Here is a 17,460-nt window from a genome sequence, read left to right on the forward strand (position 1 = left end):
CTTCGGCCCTGCCCACCTGGCGGTTCAGGTCTCTGCCCGCATCGCCTCTGAGGAGGGCATTCCCCGGACCCTCTCCACATGGGCCTCTCCCCTGCTCCGGGCTCTCTGCCTTCATCTTGTGTCAATTCTAGCACTCAAGACCCTGCGACGTCAGATTCGCTAGCCCCTCTGCTGGCACGTCGGTCAGTGAGGGTGAAGATGTTTGTCTGCCTCGTCCACTGCTTGTCGAGTACATAGTAGGGGCTGGGTAACTGAACGAGTGACCAGTTGTCTGGGCCCTGGGAGGACAGCGAGGCCCAGGGCTGGGTGGAGGGCCGCCTGGATCCTGGAGTCCCGGCTTTAGAGCTTCCTGGTCACCTGCCATGCACACCTCAGCACCGCCTGGTGACAGCCACGTCTCTCAGTCAGCTGGCCACGAAATAGGTTTCCGTCAGCCGCCGGACTCGGACGGAATGAGGAGACACCCGCTGGTTGCCAGGGAGCCTGTACAGGCCTCCTCAGGTTCAGGGCCACCTTTAGTCCTTTGAGGGGACCCTGCCCTAAAACCTTTTGGGCACCCTAGATTAGAGATCCCCAAGATTGGGGTGATGTCGTATCTTTTTTGTCCCCCAATAACTGGTCTGTGTTGGATGCATTGACAGGTGCTCAGTAAATATTTGCTGAATAGATGGTTGAATGGTTGAATGATACTGGACCTCATGCTTGATACAGAAACCCTCTCACTTAAATAGTTCTTGCAGTCTCTCCTTCCTCCAGAAATGCTAACGGGGCTCACGAGAAATCACACTGGGGACAAAGTGAGTTGATGGGGGAAGTCAGTGCCTCATTGTGCCGCAACTTCAAGGATGACCAGAACGTGGTCTTTCTCAGGGGCACCTGGGTGGCTCGGTTAAGCATCTGACTCTTGATTTCCCCTCAGGTCATGATCTCAAGGTTGTGAGATTGATCCTGCTTGGGATTCTCTCTCTCTCTCTCTCTCTCTCTCTCTGCCCCTCCCCCCATCTTTCTCTCTCGCTCGCTCTCTTTCAAAATAAATAAACATTAAAAAAAAAAAAAAAGAACATCTCCTCAGAGAACATTCTGGTATTGAGCGGATGGGAAGGCAGGGCAGGGAAGGAAGGTGGAACTTTTGGAGCACCCACCACAGGCCAGGAGTTTGCATCTTCTTGCTGACTGATTAGACACCCGGTTCTGCTTCTAAAAGAACAGGCAGAGAAAGGTCGGAACTGAGAAGCAGAGGGGAAGCTGGAAGGACCTAACTGGAAAAGTCCGAATTCGTGAACATAATAGGGAACTGGCGGCAGTGACGATAGGTGAAAGAAACGTCGTGAGGTTTCTCAAGGTGACTGGCCTTCGAGAAGTTCTTGGGCAACTGTGGCTGTTGACCGAACTTGGCAGGGTCACTTTTGAGAACAGCTGTGAGTGATGAATTGGCTTCCCCTTCTTGCATTCTTCAAGAGATGCAAACAAGATGGGAATTTGGTTTTTTAGGGACTTTTGGCTATTGTGTTAAGTTTCTTATAATGTGACTCCAGCATACGTATGATTGTACCTCACTTCCTCTCTCTCTCTCTCTTTTTTAAGTTTGTTTATTTTGGAGAGAGAGAGAGAGAGAGAGAGCACGTGCGCACGACTGGGGGAGGGGCAGAGAGAGAGGGAGACACAGAATCTGAAGCAGGCTCCAGGGTCCAATCCAGCAGCACAGAGCCCTACGCGGGGCTTGGACCCACGAACCGAGAGATCGTGACCTGAGCCGAAGTTGGACCCTCAACCGACCGAGCCACCCAGGTGCCCCTTTCACTTCCTCCCTTGAACCGCCTGCACGGTAGGCAGTGGCACCTCCATTTTACAGATGAGGAAACTGAGACTCAGATAAACTTGGTGAACTTGCCCAAGATCACTCAGCTGGGCAAGCAGAAGAGTCAAGACTCGGGCTCGCACTTGTCTGCCCGCCGGGCCAGTGTACCGTTTGCAACAAGACAACAGACTCCCCAGTCCGCTGATTCGGTCCTGAGGTTACCTTGACTCCTTTGCCTTCTCCCCAGGCCCCGTGATGCCCTCTTCATCTCCCCGTCCTCACCCTGACTCCACAGGCACGGGTTCTTTGAAGTGGTATCCGAGCTGTTTTTATTGTGCAGCTCTGTGTTTGTGACACGTCTGTCCACACCAGCGTGTGTCTCAGACCACAAGACCCCTGAGGCGTGGGGCTCAGCAGCGTAATCCTCTCCACGTGCAATGCCTCGCTGACACGTGGAGAAGCAACCAGCGGGCCAGCAAGTCTTTCCCCCTCATTTCTGTCCCTCCTTCCCTGGGCTTTGCCCCAGAGGCAGACGTTAGGCATAGAATTAGTGAGGGGACTTTCAGAGCAGGGGTAAGGGGGCCAAAGGGATGGAGAGGGGACGAAAAAAGTATAGTAACAAGCCGACCCCAGCAGGGACACGGCCAGCTGGGGATGGGTGGTGGCAGACGGCGGGGGAGGGGTGTGGAGGGGGGGCTGAATGGTGCAGGCTAGGTGTTTAGATGACTTTCTGGGTGGAAAGGAGAGCGGGCCAGGAGCAGACCTTTGGGAGGGCCAGGGCCCCCAGCGTTGAGAAGGAAGGCTGTCTCTGGGCGACGCACGAGGTTCTGTGCACTGGCTGGGGTTTCGGTAACCGTGCGAGTGTGCCTGCGCGTGTGTGTGGAGGGGAGGCTGGGGCCTGCTGAGCAGCAGGGGCGGGGCCTGGCCCCAGCGGTCCCCTGGCGCCTCTGCTTCGGCGGGTTTGGCTCCTCAGTGCTTGAGGGTCACGTATTCCACCATTTCCTGGGCCAGAGGCCGCTCCCCAATCCCAAGACGAACCAGCTCGGAGTAATGTATCCCCTCGTCTTCCGGACTCTCTGGAACCACGTTCTCATAGTCTCCCTGCAAAAGGCACGGGGTGTAAGGTTGGCCTCCCGGTCGCCAGCCCTCCTGGTCTGCATTCCCTGCCTGTCCTCTCCTTGGCTCCACCCGGGGGTCCTCCTGTCCACACACCGGCCGCGGTCTGCGTCTCCGACTGGGAGGCGCTACCCTGGCTCTGACACCTGTGCCTGAGCACCCCTCCCACCAGCAGCCCTGGCCCCCACTGAGGCCACCGAGTCCCTCCCTCCTGGGAGTCACAGCTGAGGCCAGGTCCCCCACCCTCCCCCACCCTCACCTTCCACAGCCCCGCCCTCTTACCACTCGATGCTTCTGCACCACGGAGTAAGTGACCGTGTCGTCCCTGCTTGGGGAAGGTCCCTCTGTCTCTGGGGTCCCTGCATCTCTGAGAGGGAGGGCAGGTGGATGGCCGCAGATGAAGTATTTCGCATGAACTCCCCTCCTACTTCCAGCTCCCTTAGACCCCGAGAGCACCCCGGAGCAGGGCCTGGCTCCCATGCTGGGCACAAAGAGGGCAGACAGGACACGAGCCATTCCTCCCTCCCAGGACCCTCACTCAGTACCCAGTTATTGGTGCTTCGGCGTCACCGACAGGAAAGCGCAAAGTCGCGTAACTGATGGCATCTTCCATCACCGGATTGTAGCACCCCAGGGAGTGAGGGTCTTCAGAGAGCGGGGCCCTTCGAACCTGGGAGAGAGATGGGGTCTCGGCTTTCACCGCTCCATTCTCCACCAAGATCCCCTCCCCTGACCTCTGACCCCCACACCTCCCCACGGTGCTCCTTGCATCCCATCTTCACTTGGTCTCCGCTTGACTTTAAGGTCTGCCCTCCGTTTCATCTTTCTCCCATGTCCTACCTTTTTATTCCTCACAAAGAAGCTCTGCCCACTGGAATTTTCCTGGAGCCCCTGCTGGCTCCGTATCTTCTTCCAGCTAAGAAACAAAATCCCGCTCGGTGAGGCTCAGGGGGATGGGAACAGGACCCCGTGGAGTCGGGCATGCGGGGTCGACAGGATGGCTAACGGGAGTCACTCCAGGGAAGGAATCAGGGAGAGACGGGCCTTGGGAGTTGCTCACCTTTTCTGAAGCTTGACTCCCCAGAAGGCCAGGAGGAGGGCGGCCAGGCAGAACCCCACTCCCACAGCCACTCGCCTGCCGATGGTCTCTGGGCTGTCTGGTGGGAGGAAGAGCGACCATGAGTTGGTGACACTGCATCTCTCAGATAACCTCTGGCCTGCAGCATCCGCCTGGAAGGAATCCTCAACCTCTCTGCATGGCCTCTGTCCTTGCCTTCCAGACTCCCCTTCCACACGCAGGGGACGTGATGCAGAGGAAGGGAGAAGCCAGTCCCTGCCTCCTGGGCCCCATGAGGAGGCAAGGGCTGACTCTCCTGGGAAACACCTGTCTTGTGACGGACACAGGTGCACACACAGAGTACGCAGTAAAGGCTACCGCTTGGCCTTACTTATCAGAATGTAAAATCACTTGTTCTTTGACGTAGCAACACCATGTAGAAATTTATCCTGCCACTGTCCTTCCTGGGGGCCCAGAGCCGGAGACGACACAAGGCCGTAGGGAAGGCACTGAGCGCTTCCATGCATGGGAATACACTGACAAGGCAGCCCTGAAGGAAAGAGGCAGGTCTCCGGGGTGTCTGCAAAGTGGAAACCCCAGAAACAGGTTTTTATACAGTACGCTGCATTTCCAAATAACACTGCTCAAGCTGTCTCCCTTCAGCATCCAGCTTTGCAGGGCACGATCCTCTAAATTTAAAACCATGGCTCCAAGTTTAATCTGCAAAAGCACAATAAACAAATTAAATATCTTCCCTATTGTTTCCAGACCCTTCAGACACCCTGTACCTGTGTGGATAGAGAACAGTCTCCAAGTGGTATTGTTACGTGGGGAAACAAAAGAACATCCAGGGCAGTGTGTGGGCTCTCTCACGATTTGCGTGACGAAGGGTGTATAGGCCTAGATCTACTTAAGCGTCTTGCGCGTGTAGAACAGCTCTGTGAGGAGAAGCAACCAGCCGCCGGGAGTGAGGGCCTTCAGGGAGAGGGTCGAGTTCTCAGGGAGAAAGAAGGGAAAGGGGTCTTGCTACCATTTACCCCCTAGTGCTGTTTTAGCTTTACCTTGTCTTAAAAAAAAAAAAAAAAAAAAAGCTAAAATCCCAAAAGATAAAAAGAAGCAGCCTCTCAAGGGTGAGACAGAGAGAGACAGAGAGGGACCCAGTAAGAGCTCAGCGTGTCTGGAAGGCGGGGGCAGCCTGAGAGGGAGCCCTTCTAGAGAGAGTCAGGAGTGACGGGGAGAAGGGGGGAAGAAAGGTGAGTGGGGGGGGGCAAGGGTGGTGCCTGGGAGTGACGCACCAGGTTGCCCCCAGGACTGGGGCGGGGGAAGGAAGGAGAAAGAGGGGTCAGAGAAGAAGAGGGAAGGAGCCTTACAGTAGACAGTGAGCGTGCTGGGGGTCGACTGGCCCATGCCCAGCCGGTTGATGGCCTGGCACCGATAGGCTCCTGAGTGCTGGACCTTCACGGGATCCAATCTCAGCATCTGATCATAATGCTGGAGGTTTTGGTTTTTCCAGTCAAACCAGCTATACTGGAAGATGGGAGGGTTGGCGTCACCCTCACACGTCAGGACTGCCTTCTTCCCCTCCATCACTTTGTCCTTTGGGCCGATGGACACACGCAGCCTCCTCGGTGCATCTGCAAGGAGAAGCGAAATCAGGATCCAGGTGGCCGGCCACCTGCTCTTCTGTCTGTCTCCAGCTCTAGCCACTCACACAGCACTTGGAGGACCCTGGGCTCAGACACGGTCTGTCCTACGGAGTTGTTGACCAAGCAGTTGTAGTTGCCGGCGTCTTCTGGAGAGATGGCGTCAAAGGTCAGGTCTCTTCCCTCCTTCAGAAAGATTCCATTTTTCTGCCAGAAGAAGCGGACGTCTCTGGGGCGGCTACTCGAGAAGTTACATCCAAGGAGGACTCGGTGCCCGGAGTGAATGTCAGAAGGGGGGCTGATCTGCTGGACCCTGACATCTCTTGGGGCATCTGGAGAGCAAGGGCCTCAAGGGTCAGGCTGACCTCTTGGGCCCCTTTCCCTCTTCTCGCCCCCAGGACCTCCTCTCCCCTGGGCCCTGAGGCCAGACGTTCAGCCCTCAGTTCTCTGTGAAGGTTCTGGCCCAGGCCCCAGTCCCCTCCCCCTTAGAGCCCATACCCCAGCTGGCCCACCTCTCCGATCCCCTTGCCCGCTCACTCACACAGGACATCCAGGCTGACCGAGGGAGCCCACGAACACCACTGGTTGCAGGCCGCACAGGAGATTGGTCTGGCGTCCCAGGAAACTTTCTCAATTATCAGCACCTCGCGTAATAGTTTTTTCCAGGAGCCTTGGAAGTTCCATTCGTATCGGCTAACTTCGGGATTACTGGAATTGTAGTTACAGGACAGGGTCACACTGTCTCCTTCTCGAATCGGTGTGGGGTTTTGAATCACTGCGGTTACCTCCTTGGGAGGATCTGGGAGAAAACCAGAGAGATGGGCGAGGGAAAGTCAGCTGTCCGTCACTACCTTTCCGGGCGCCTCCCTCTCCCCCACCCCTCCCCCGCATTCACACGGTTCCTAAATTAACCGAAGGAAGCCTCGTGCTTCCCTCTTGCATCTGCGTGAGGACAGAAACCCCGGCCATTTGGCCTGGCCCCGGTTTGAGGCAGGATGATGTGGCAGCTCAGAGCAGAGCTCCAGCAGAGAACGCGTGGTGCGTGGGAGACAGAGGCGCGCCGTTTGCGGGCCTCCGCGTGGGCCGGGGGCACAGAGTCAGTTCGCTGCGGTGCAGACGTTCGCTGGGGGAAAAGCACAGCTCTGGAGCCAGACTGGCAGACGCCGTGACTTAGAGCTGAGTGATCGTGGGCCGTGGGACTCAGTTTACTTATCCATCAGGTGGGGTCCTAAGAGTACCTAACCTTGTAGGATCATCGCGAGGACGAAATGAGCCGAAGCAGCCAGGGCAGGGCAAATGCTTAGTAAACGCCGCTGCCGCTGGGTCACACGCTGTCTAGATGTTTGGGATTGGAGCGTCCCCATCAGAGTATCTGGCTCAGACTCTGACATCCCAGGGTCCGAGGATCAAACCTATGGATCCTCTCTGTCCTGGGCTCGACTCACTGACACGATTCACCGTGTTAAACAGGGTCTGACCTCCGATGGGGAGGTGACGAGACATTTTGCTCCAGTTCTCCTCCGACACATCGGGCCCCTCCTGGGGCTCAGCCACTGCCTCGTGATGCCGAGTCTCCGTGTCCCTCGTGGGGCCCTGGCATCTTGCTTTCGTTCATTCGACAAACATCTACCGAGCACCTACCACGAGCCAGACCCTGTTCTGGTGCCGGGTGTACAACTGGGGACGACAGCGAGGCACCCACCCCAGGGGCTTACACGTTGAGAGACCCCGGCCTCTGCTTGCCACCCGTTCGAGGACCCAGGGATCCCCTGTGCTCCATTTCCCTTCCTCCTTCTCCCTCTAGAACCCAGAAGCCCTGTGACTACTCACACTGGACATCTAACTCAGCTTCCTGGCCAACTTGTCCAGTACCAAGGCTGTTTTCGGCCAAGCAGGAATAATACCCAGCGTGCCCGAGGAGGACCGCTGGGATCTGGAAGGTCTTGCTTGTCTGTCCGAGTACTTTTTTCTTATCGTGATACCAGGTGTAATTTGTTGGAGGAGGATTGGCCGGTGACACACAAGTCATCTGTACTTTATTTCCCTCCTTAGCTGGTGAGGGCAAGATCTCAACCCTGGAAGATTCCGGAGCATCTGGAAAAAGCCCGCAGAGGCAGAGGAGGGAGGTGAGCCAGGGCCTCCCTTGCTCACCTCTCAAGGGCCTTTGTTCCACCCCCTGCTAACTCCCTGCCTGCCCCCCTCCCAGCTCCCAGGAGGCTCACAATATACTTGAAGGTCCACTTCTTCTGACTGTCTTGAGCCTATTTCATTGGAGGCCTGACACTGGTACTTTCCACTCATCTCCTTGGTCACAGTGGACAGAGTCAGCGTGAGTGTCTCCTGCTCCCTCAGCAGGGTCCCATCCTTGAGCCAGGCTATTTTCTGGTAGCCGGGGTTGCTGCTGAGGACCTGGCACATCATGGTCACAGACTTTCCCTCTCTTACGATGGCTTCTCTGGGGGTGGCCTCAATCTTCAACTTTGGGGCATCTAGAGGGGCAGGGGGCGCAGTGGGAGAGGGGGGGGACCTCTCAGAGGGTGTATCTTGGTGGGAAGTTGCAGGGCTTTGATTCTGATAAAGCGGCAGTTAAACGTAGCGTGTGCGTGTGTGCGGCCACTCGCGTGACCCTCGTCCACGGGGGGTGGGCTGGCCCCAGCATCCAGGTGACTCTCACAGACTCCTAACTTGTCTCTGCTCTGCGCACGCCCCCGGCTCTCCAAAGTTCTAGTCACCGGCAACCGGCAGCCTTCCTAACACTGTCGCTCAGACTTTGTTACTCCCCTGCTTGAAACCATTGCGTGGATTCCACGCTCAGAATACAATCCCAAACCCTGCTGCAGCCCGTGAGATCTGCCCTTGGCCCTCCTTTCCTCCCGCTGGGCCCCCTGCTCTGTCGCAGGCACACCGAGCTCCTACCTCGAGGCCCTCGTCCTTGCTCTTTCCTCTTTCTGGAATCTTCTCACAAATAAACATCTGCGTGCCCCAGACTTTCCCTTCCCTCAGGTTCACCTTCCTCGGAGAAGCCTCTATCCCTCCCTCCCTCTGCCCTTGCCCGGCTTTATTTCCCCCCCCTACACTCATCCCTGCCTACAGTTAAGTTCTCTGTTTCTTTGTTACTCTGTTTCCTGTTTGTCTTCCCCACTGCCGTGCTAGCTCCAAGTGGGCAAGAAGTTTGCTCACCGCCAGAACAGGGCCTGGCACCTGGGAGGCACCCAGTAAATATTTATTGAATAAATGAATGAATGAGGCACGAACAATGATGTGAAACCGCCTCTTACCCCGCCCGCCACCTCCCCCTCCCGTGTAACCACGTGATCTCAACTTCATGTCACGGCTCGAGGATATTCAAGTATTTTATTCTGTTAGATAGACCAAAGCAGATGCTAAGATGAAGCCGTTCCCTGAAACACTGGGGCTTGATAACGGGGGTGGGGTGGGGATGGGGCCGTCGGGGGCTGGGGGGTGGTGGAGAGCATGCGGCCCTGATGCCTGTTTCCTTCTGTGTAGGTGCCTGGCACCCTTGGTGCCCTCGAGGGCCGGAAGAGAAGAGACAAGGCCCTCGTCCTTCCCCGGGGGGCCCTGGGGGACACTCACGCTTCACATCCAGCTCCACGCTTTCCTCGGAGAGTATCCGCTCTGCTCGGGGGTCCCAGAGCTGGCAGGAAAGATTCTTGCCGTGGTGAGTCCACTGCGGCTGGAAGGTGAGCTTGCTCTGTGTGGACACGATCTTGGTGGTCAGGAGGGTGGAGGTGACAGCAGGCCCCTCCAGGGACCACTTCAGCTGGATCTGGTACCCAGGACAGGAGAAATTCAGCGAGCAGGTCAGAGTGACTTCCTGGGACTCCTGGATTTCTGGAGGGAGCTGGATGTGAGGTGAGAGAGGCGTCTCTGCAAAAGAGTAGGGGGCCGTGCTGGGGGCCTGGGAGAGCGAGGGCCCGTGTGCCAACCTCGCACACCTGCCTTTACACACCCCCAGCCCCAGGTAACCCCTCAGGAGCCCCTCGCCGGTCCCTTCCGCCTCTGCACCTCTCTCCCGGCTGCCTTTCTCTGCTTTGAATCACTTTTGCTCAGCGGAAACACTCTCTCTTGTGAATGCCGCCGCTCCTGAGGAAACCCGTATTCTATTTCATACGTACTTCGTGCCCCCTCCCTGATGTTTGCTCCCTAAACATTTTTGACATGGCTCCCCCATCCCAAATGAATTTTACCGGTTTAGGTCCCCACGCCTTTCTTGGCTTTGCCGACAAGCCTGCGTTTGTAATGGCCTCCACACTGGAGACCTCCAGAGTGGCGCTCCTTCAGTGGGTGCTGTTAGTGGGCCTGTGTGTCTCCAGCTCTCCCCGGGGCTGGGCCACCCTGAGACGACAGGTCTGAAACCACAGCTCTCACCCCTGTGTAGCTGCTTAGGCTCCCCCCCACCTCCCCCACCCCCACGGAAGACACAGGCTGTGGGGTGGAGGCCCCGGGCCCGTGCTTGATTCATCCCCTACATGTGTCTCATTTAGCCACGAAGGCCTAATTAGAATTAATCACCAACATTAAGGCATTGGGAGATTTTGCTTGACAATCCACATTTCCATCTTCTCGTCAAAAATCAGGCCACCTGGAACCCGGATTCCAGAATGGGCGGGCGTTGAGTGGCAGGTGGGAGGCCCGGGGAGAGACCAGAGCTCTGGCCCCAGCCCCAACCCCAGCCCCATTATCTTGTGCTGCCTGCTCACTCACTGGCACCTCTGGCCTGGCTTGCCACCCCGTCCCAGGGGCTGGGTGTTTTCCACCTCCCTTCTTGCCCGAAACCGAGGCAGAGAACCCCATCCCCCAGGGCCTTACCAGAGACGTTGAGGTTTATTTTCTCCATCCATTTGTCATTCTTCGTTGTCACTCTCAGCCCAAGACAGCCACTGTCATTGACGGACACAGGGTGGATGTGTATGGTACAGTTGGACTTTTTGTCTCCCAGGAATTGAACCCTCTCCTGGTGAGGCAGAGTCTTCCCAGCCTTCGCGGTATCGTACAGGATGGTCCCACTGAAGTCCTTGCGGGTCTCGTCATAGTGATAGTTGTGGTACAGGGTCAGGTTTTCTAGCATTTGTTTACTCCCTGGAATTTTGTAGTCACAGGGAATCCAGACGCAGGCCCCATCCCAGGTGTAGAGGGTGTGGGGGTGCTCAAACTTCCATAGAGATGAGTCAGAGAAGGCCAAGTATTCTGGAACCCACCACAGTGATCAAAAAACATTATTGAGGGGCATAAGAGCTTTCAAATGAATAAAGAATCCCCTTTAAAGACAGAGGGAGAGAGGAAGGTACACACACACATACCCTGCCTGTCCCCTCCTCCCCAATACTTACTCTTTGCTCGCTCCAGAGCTTTCCTCCTCCTCTAGCTCCCACAGACTCCCAGAACCCAAGCCTAGGCCACAGTCCTTACCAAGGAGCAGGAACGAGGGGCCGAGGAGATGCATGGTGCTGTGTCTGGGCAGGAGCCTGGGCCGGGAAGAGTTGTCTTTGAGCCATCTGGTCACTTGCTTCTTTCAGATGGCTTTTCTTGCTCACCCACCAAACTCCAACCCCTCTTCCCTGATTCCAGGAGAACCATGTCTGCTTGCCTTGCAGGATGTGAATTCTGGATGTTCATGGGGCCTTTTGTGGGTATGCCATGTCTATTCTCTCAGCCTAAGAACTCTGTAAGACTAGCCTGTCTCTCTTTCTAGCCCTCCTTCCTTTCTTCCATCCATCCTTCCATCCATCCTTCTATCCATCCATCCATCCATCCATCCATCCTTCTATCCATCCATCCATCCTTCTATCCATCCATCCATCCATCCGTTCATCCTTCTATCCATCCATCCGTTCATCCTTCTATCCATCCATCCATCCATCCATCCATAATTTTACAAACTTCCTGCCAAGCTCTCAGGCTTTGAGTGGCACCAGACTCCTGAGTGCCTCGAATTCCAGGCCTGGGGTAACTTGAAGCTCACCTTGAGGCAACTAGTGAAGGTTCTTGTATGGGGGAGAGCCATGATCAAAACTTGATTTTTAAAGACCAGGAGCAAAATAACTTTAAAACTAATAATTAAGTGTGATGCCAGGAGAGCATTTAGAGGGGTCTGGAAGGACTTCGGAGAATGTGGTCCAAGGGTCCCACTCAGATACCCCTGGGGGCTGGGTAGAAAACATAAATCAACCAGGTGGGGACAAAGGTCATGCCTTGGGTAAAGACAATGACTGTCCCGGTCCCAACCAATTGTTGCCAAGTGGGAATGTGAGCTCAGCACTGCCTGATCTTCCAGTGCTTTAAGAGAAATAAGCTGGATTTTCCTGTGAAATGTCCTGCTTTCATCAACAAACAAACAAACAAGCAAACACGGTGCTGGCCAGTCTGCGGGCTGAAGGCAGTCCAAGGGCCCCCAGTTTGCAGCCCTGCGCATCTGTCCCTCTCTGATCAGTGAGTTTGTGTGCCACCTTATTAGACTTTTACATAGAGTTACATTTACATAGAGTTAAATTTAAGCCCCAATTTGCATGACTGGGCCCCTCCGTGCGGGTCCCTCTGGAGTTAGCAGGATGTGTGGCAGAGTGTGTCTCCGGTCTCAGGGCAGACCTGCACCCCTCCCACCTGCCCTGCCAACATTTCCCACGCATCAAATACCCCTCACCCCCTGGGGCTGTTTATCTCCTCAGGCTGCATGGCTCAGGCCAAATGCTGTTGGGTGTCTGGTACCCGGAGGCGTGAGGGAAGCTAGCTTGCTTGCTGAGCAGGAAGGAGGGGTCTGTCCCCAGGCGTAGTGTCTGCTGGCCTGGCCGGGGCTTGGGTTTGGGTTAGGGGTGAGGGGTCTGAACTGGGACAGACTCTCCAGGTAGAAGTGACACCAGCTCTGCAGGTGCTAACAGAGCTACACGCAAAAACACCTTCAAGGGCACGTCCACTTGAGAAAAGCTGGGTTAAGAAGGTAAACAGAATTCTTTACCGTGGGTCTTTTTGGTCCCTTATAATCAGCTGTGTGTGCATCACACATCTGCCGACACGGGGGCCAGAGCACAGTACGGTGCAGTACGTTGCCCACGCTTCTTTAGCCATGGAACCGATTTTACGTTTCCCGTGAGAAACTCGGCAGGGCTGCAGGGTCAGCGTTTTGAGGGATGCGCTGCGGGTCCCCTTTGGGTTCTTGTGCCACAGCACAAGAGCTGTGGCAAGGGCTAGATTCCATTCTCTGGGGCAAAGACCAGCCTCCAGTAGCCGGACCGTTGTGCCCCTTCTGCCGCCAGCCGCCAGCCGCCAGCCGCACCTTCATGGGGGAATGCCTTGGGATGAGGGGGAGAGGGCACTTCTCAGAGCAGAGCTACGCGCTCGCCCCCGGCAGCTCCAGGCAGTCGCTGGGACATAAGAAGTGGGACCTTAGACCTGGAAGCGGAAGGCTGCTGAGACAGGGTGGGGCGTGGAGGCTGGGGAAAATAGGCATTAGGCACAAAGGCTCAGGACAAGGCCATGCTACCCAGACCCATGGTGGCCTGCTCGTCATAGGCCTGCTGAGGGCCTTGCAGGATCTCAGAGCCCGCCTCCCTGAGTCCATTCTTCCCTCCTGGGCATCTGGTGACCCATCCTATTCTCAGAAGACTCCACAAGGCCATCAGAGGGCATGCTCAAAGATGGGGGTCTACATCCTGTTGATACATGGGTAAGGGGGGGTCCCCGCTGTGCTCCCAACCCCAAGAACTGTGCCTGGCACACAGCAGCTGCTCCGTGCCGGCATGCTGAATGCAAAAGAGAGCAAAATAATTTTTACCTGTTTCCTCGTGTCTTCCCTCTTCAGGGACCTTGGCAGCATCTGAGAGTGAAAGGGGAAGCACAGCGAAGGATTTTCACCCTCCTTGGCCCCACCCCCTGCCCCTGTGTGACTCTCAGGGCAACCAAGAGGCATGGTGAAGTGGGGAGGGGGGAAAAGAGGCCATGAGGGCAACTTGGGCTTGGAATCAGCTTGAAAGGAACACTTGAGTACCTACGGTCAGTTTTTAGGTTCAGTGTATGGAGTTTCTACATCAGATAGTTTCAGAGCTAGTCCCTCCACAACTTCCTCTCTATCCAGCTCTCAGGAAATGCTGATAATTTAAGCCAAGCAGATTAGAACTGCCAGCCTGCTGAAAAAGGCACAAGGCAATATGAAAGTGTTGGTAGTTTAGTGACACCATCCAGTTACTCTCATTCCTATTACTTTCTCTCCAAAGGCCAGAATGGTCGGGAAATCTGATCACTTACACTGATGCTCCAGCAGCTCCCGAGGGTTGAGGGAAGAGCTCACAGTATCAAAAGGAAAAAAGATAACTTTCATGGAGTGTTCTTGAATGGGCAAGTCTTGAGACTAGAAACTTACCACTTTCATCAGGCTTCTAGTCTGTGAGTGTCTTGAGACCAGACCCAGACATCGGGCAAAGCCATTCAAATCCTACAGATGGTCAGGGAAGTCTCTGAGAAATCTTCACCCTGGTATCATCAAACTCTACTGACTACCAGCCACTGAGAAAGGAACAGAAAAGGAGAGAGGCTTCTGGGTGGCTCAGTCGGTTAAGCATCTGACTTTGGCTCAGGTCATGATCTCACGGTTCATGAATTTGAGCCCCGCGTTGGGCTCTGTGGTGACAGCTCAGAGCCTGCTTTGGATTCTGTCTCCCTCTCTCTCCCCAAAATAAATAAACATTTAAAAAGCAAACAAAAAAAGAAACAAAAGGAACAATTTATTCAAAAGACAGTAATGTTATGGGAAGGTATATTCTTCCCTATTTCTTCTGCTAAGAACAATTAAAAACTCTGGATATTATAAAATAAGCATAGGAAGACACTGAAAGATTGAGAGAAGGCACACTGGTTAGGGACCTTGGGACCTGAGGAATGATATGACCATGAATTCTCTGGGTTTTCTCTTCGCTTCATCTATCCCAGACTGAATACTGGAGAAGCAAGCAACTGGAAATGACAATGAGCACAGACAAAAAAAAAAAAAGTTCCAGCAAAACTCTGCTCTTCTAGCTAAAGAATCAAGAAAGGGGCAGCCCAGAAAGACAGAAATCTTTCATGCAGTAACTGCTCTACTCCAGCGAAATGTCACAGAAAAACCTGCTGCTTCACTTCTACCCCTGACAGCAAAGGCTGAGTGGGACCCTAGACTTTCATCCTTGCCAGGCCACGCCCCCATACTATATCTGAGTGGTGCCAGAGGAGGCTGAGTGTGGGGCTGGGCCCTCCAGCCCCTCTGGGCTCTTTCTCCCCGCAGTGTCAGTAGAAACCACATGGGCAGCCTGAACATCCAACCCCACCCTGTGATGAGACATCATACGCCTCATTGGAGTGGTGTAAGAGGAGGTCTAGGGGAGAATCAGGACTTTCACCATCACTCAGTGATCATAAGCCCAACTTCTGTGGAATATGCATGAAAGCCATGTGGAGAGCAATAATGATGTACCCCCTCCCTCTCCCAGTCAAGATGGTATTAATGGATGCATAATGGGGAACCTGATCTTCCACCCCTGCCCAGCAATGAGAAAACTTCACACACACACACACACACACACACACACACACACACACACCAGCTGTCAAGAGAGGCTGAGTGGAGAACCTGAACTTCTACCCCCATTTGGCAATAATGAGGCAGTGCCCCTGTTCATTTCACTGGAACAGTGTCAGGGGAAGCTTGCTAAAACACTGATTTAAATAAGATCCAGTCCCATAAATAATACCCAAAATGTCCTGGTTTCATCTGAAAATCACTCAGCCTACTAAGAACCAGGAAGTTCTCAAACTGAATGCAAAAAGATAATCAACAGACACAAACACCAAGATGACACAGATGTTGGAATTATCTAACAAGGATTTTAAAACAGCCATCATAAAAATGCTTCAGTGAGCAATTACAAACATGTTTGAAACCTATTGAAAAAAATAGAGTGTCAGCAAAGAAATAATAAAGAATCAAAAGGAAATTTTAGAACTAAAAAATACAATAACTGAAATTAAAAGCCCTAATGAATGAGCTCAACAACAGAATGGAACATGGAACATTAGAAATTACCCAATTTGAAAAACAGATAGAACAAACTGAAGAAAAAAAAAAAAAAGAAGAAGAAGAACAGAGCCTCAAGGACATGTGTGGCTAGTATAACAAAAGATCTAACATTCATGTCATTGGAGTCTCAGGAGAGGAGAAAGAGGGTGAGCCTGAGAAAATATTTGAAGAAATAATGGCTGAAATGTTCCTAATTTGACAAAACAAACAAAAACCATATTATCTACAGATTCAAGAAGCTGAGTGAATCCCAAACAAGATTAACCCAAAGAAATCCATGTCAAGACACATACTAGTCAAACTTATAAAAATTAGACAAAGAAAAAATCTTGAGAGCAACCACAGAGAAATGATGCATTACCTACAGGGAGAAAACCCATTCAAATGACAGTAGATTTTGTATCAAAAAGGTGATAAGAAAGGTGTTATGAAAGTGAAACAGCATCTCTTAGATACTGAAAGAAAAGAACTATCAACCCAGAAATGTATATCTATCCTTCAGGAATGAAAGGGAAATCAAGACATTCTCAGATGAAGGAAAACTAACAGAATTTTTAACCAACAGAGACCCTAGAAGAGTGGCTATAAGGGAATCTTCTAAACAGAAAGAAAATTATTTAAACATTTTTTAAATTTTTTTTTTTTTGAGAGAGAGAGAGAGAGAGAGAGAGAGAGAGACAGAGCGTGAACAGGGAAGAGGCAGACATGGGGAGACACAGAATCTGAAGCAGGTTCCAGAGACCAACGCGGGGCTCAAACTCATGAACCGTGAGATCGTGACCTGAGCCGAAGTTGGACGCTCAACCGACTGAGCCACCCAGGCGCCCTTGAAAGAAAATGATTTTTTTTTTTAAAAGAAATTTTGGAACACCAGAAAGGAGGAAAGAAAATGGAAAGAGCAAACCTATGGGTAAATACAAAGGACTTTCCTTCTCTTCTTGAGTTTTCTAAATTATGTCTGGCAAAGCAAAATCTATAACACTGTGTAATACCGTTCTCAGTGTCTGTAGAAGAAATATTTAAGATAATTATAAATGGGAGAGGGTAAAAGGATGTAAAGGAGGTAAAGTTTCTATACTTCACTTGAGCTGGTAAAATTTTGAAACCAGTAGACTTTGATAAGTTCTATATAATGTAATGCTTAGATCAACCACTAAAACACTATACAAAGTGATATGTTAAATAACACTATAGATAAATCAAAATGGAATTTTAAAAATTGTTCAAGAGACCTACATGAAGGTAGGAAAAAAGAAAACAAAGAAATTAAAAATTGAGAGAGCAAAAATAAAATAAAAATAAAATGACAGGCTTAGGCCTTACCATGTAAGTAATTACATTAAATGTAAGTGGTGTAAATACACAAATGAAGACAGAGATTGACAGAGTGAGTTAAAAAAATGACCCAACTATATGCTGTCATAAGAAAATAACTTCAAATGTAATTAGACAGGCAAGTTGAAAATAAAATGATGTAAATTAATGAAAAGAAAGTAGAGTTCTTCAAAACAATTAAAAATAGAACTACCATTATGTATGAGCAATTCCACTTCTGGGGTATTTATCTGAAGGAAATGAAAACACTAATTCAAAAAGATATGGCACCTCCAAGTTCACTGCAGTATTATTTACAATACCTAAGACATAGAAGCCTCCTAAGTGTGCATCAGTGAATGAATGGATAAGGAAAATGTGATGTGTGTATATACAATGGAATATTACTCGGCCATAAGAAAGAAGGAAATTTTGCCATTTGTGACAACATGGATGGACCTTAAGGGCA

The 17,460-nt window shown here is 52.3% G+C and overlaps 1 protein-coding gene across 1 annotated transcript; it reads right to left on the minus strand.

Annotated features, from left to right (window-relative positions):
• Positions 1-1,587: 1,587 nt before the first annotated feature.
• CD22 (CD22 molecule) lies at positions 1,588-14,111 on the minus strand. The gene is made up of 14 exons (XM_060651962.3): positions 13,404-14,111; positions 11,045-11,100; positions 10,445-10,822; positions 9,209-9,502; positions 7,837-8,103; positions 7,445-7,708; positions 6,156-6,413; positions 5,683-5,946; positions 5,342-5,605; positions 3,975-4,071; positions 3,755-3,830; positions 3,460-3,584; positions 3,197-3,281; positions 1,588-2,899 (listed from the first exon to the last, which is right to left on the minus strand). Exons 2-14 carry the CDS (start codon positions 11,076-11,078, stop codon positions 2,768-2,770), a joined length of 2,538 nt encoding a protein of 845 aa, XP_060507945.2. The 5' UTR covers positions 11,079-11,100; positions 13,404-14,111; the 3' UTR covers positions 1,588-2,767.
• Positions 14,112-17,460: the final 3,349 nt, after the last annotated feature.

This window comes from Panthera onca, chromosome E2, assembly GCF_046562875.1.
Source record: "Panthera onca isolate mPanOnc1 chromosome E2, mPanOnc1 haplotype 2, whole genome shotgun sequence".
Classification (NCBI taxonomy): domain Eukaryota; kingdom Metazoa; phylum Chordata; class Mammalia; order Carnivora; family Felidae; genus Panthera; species Panthera onca.

Bases quoted from the DNA above. Each gene is read 5' to 3' on its own strand.
- CD22 (XM_060651962.3), bottom strand. From the start codon at position 11,078: ATGCATCTCCTCGGCCCCTCGTTCCTGCTCCTTG. The intron at 7,709-7,836 runs GTGAGCCTCCTG...GGCTTTTTCCAG, and splicing joins AGTGGACCTTCAAGTATATT to ATGCTCCGGAATCTTCCAGG. The intron at 5,606-5,682 runs GTGAGTGGCTAG...TTCTCCTTGCAG, and splicing joins CAGGGTCCTCCAAGTGCTGT to ATGCACCGAGGAGGCTGCGT.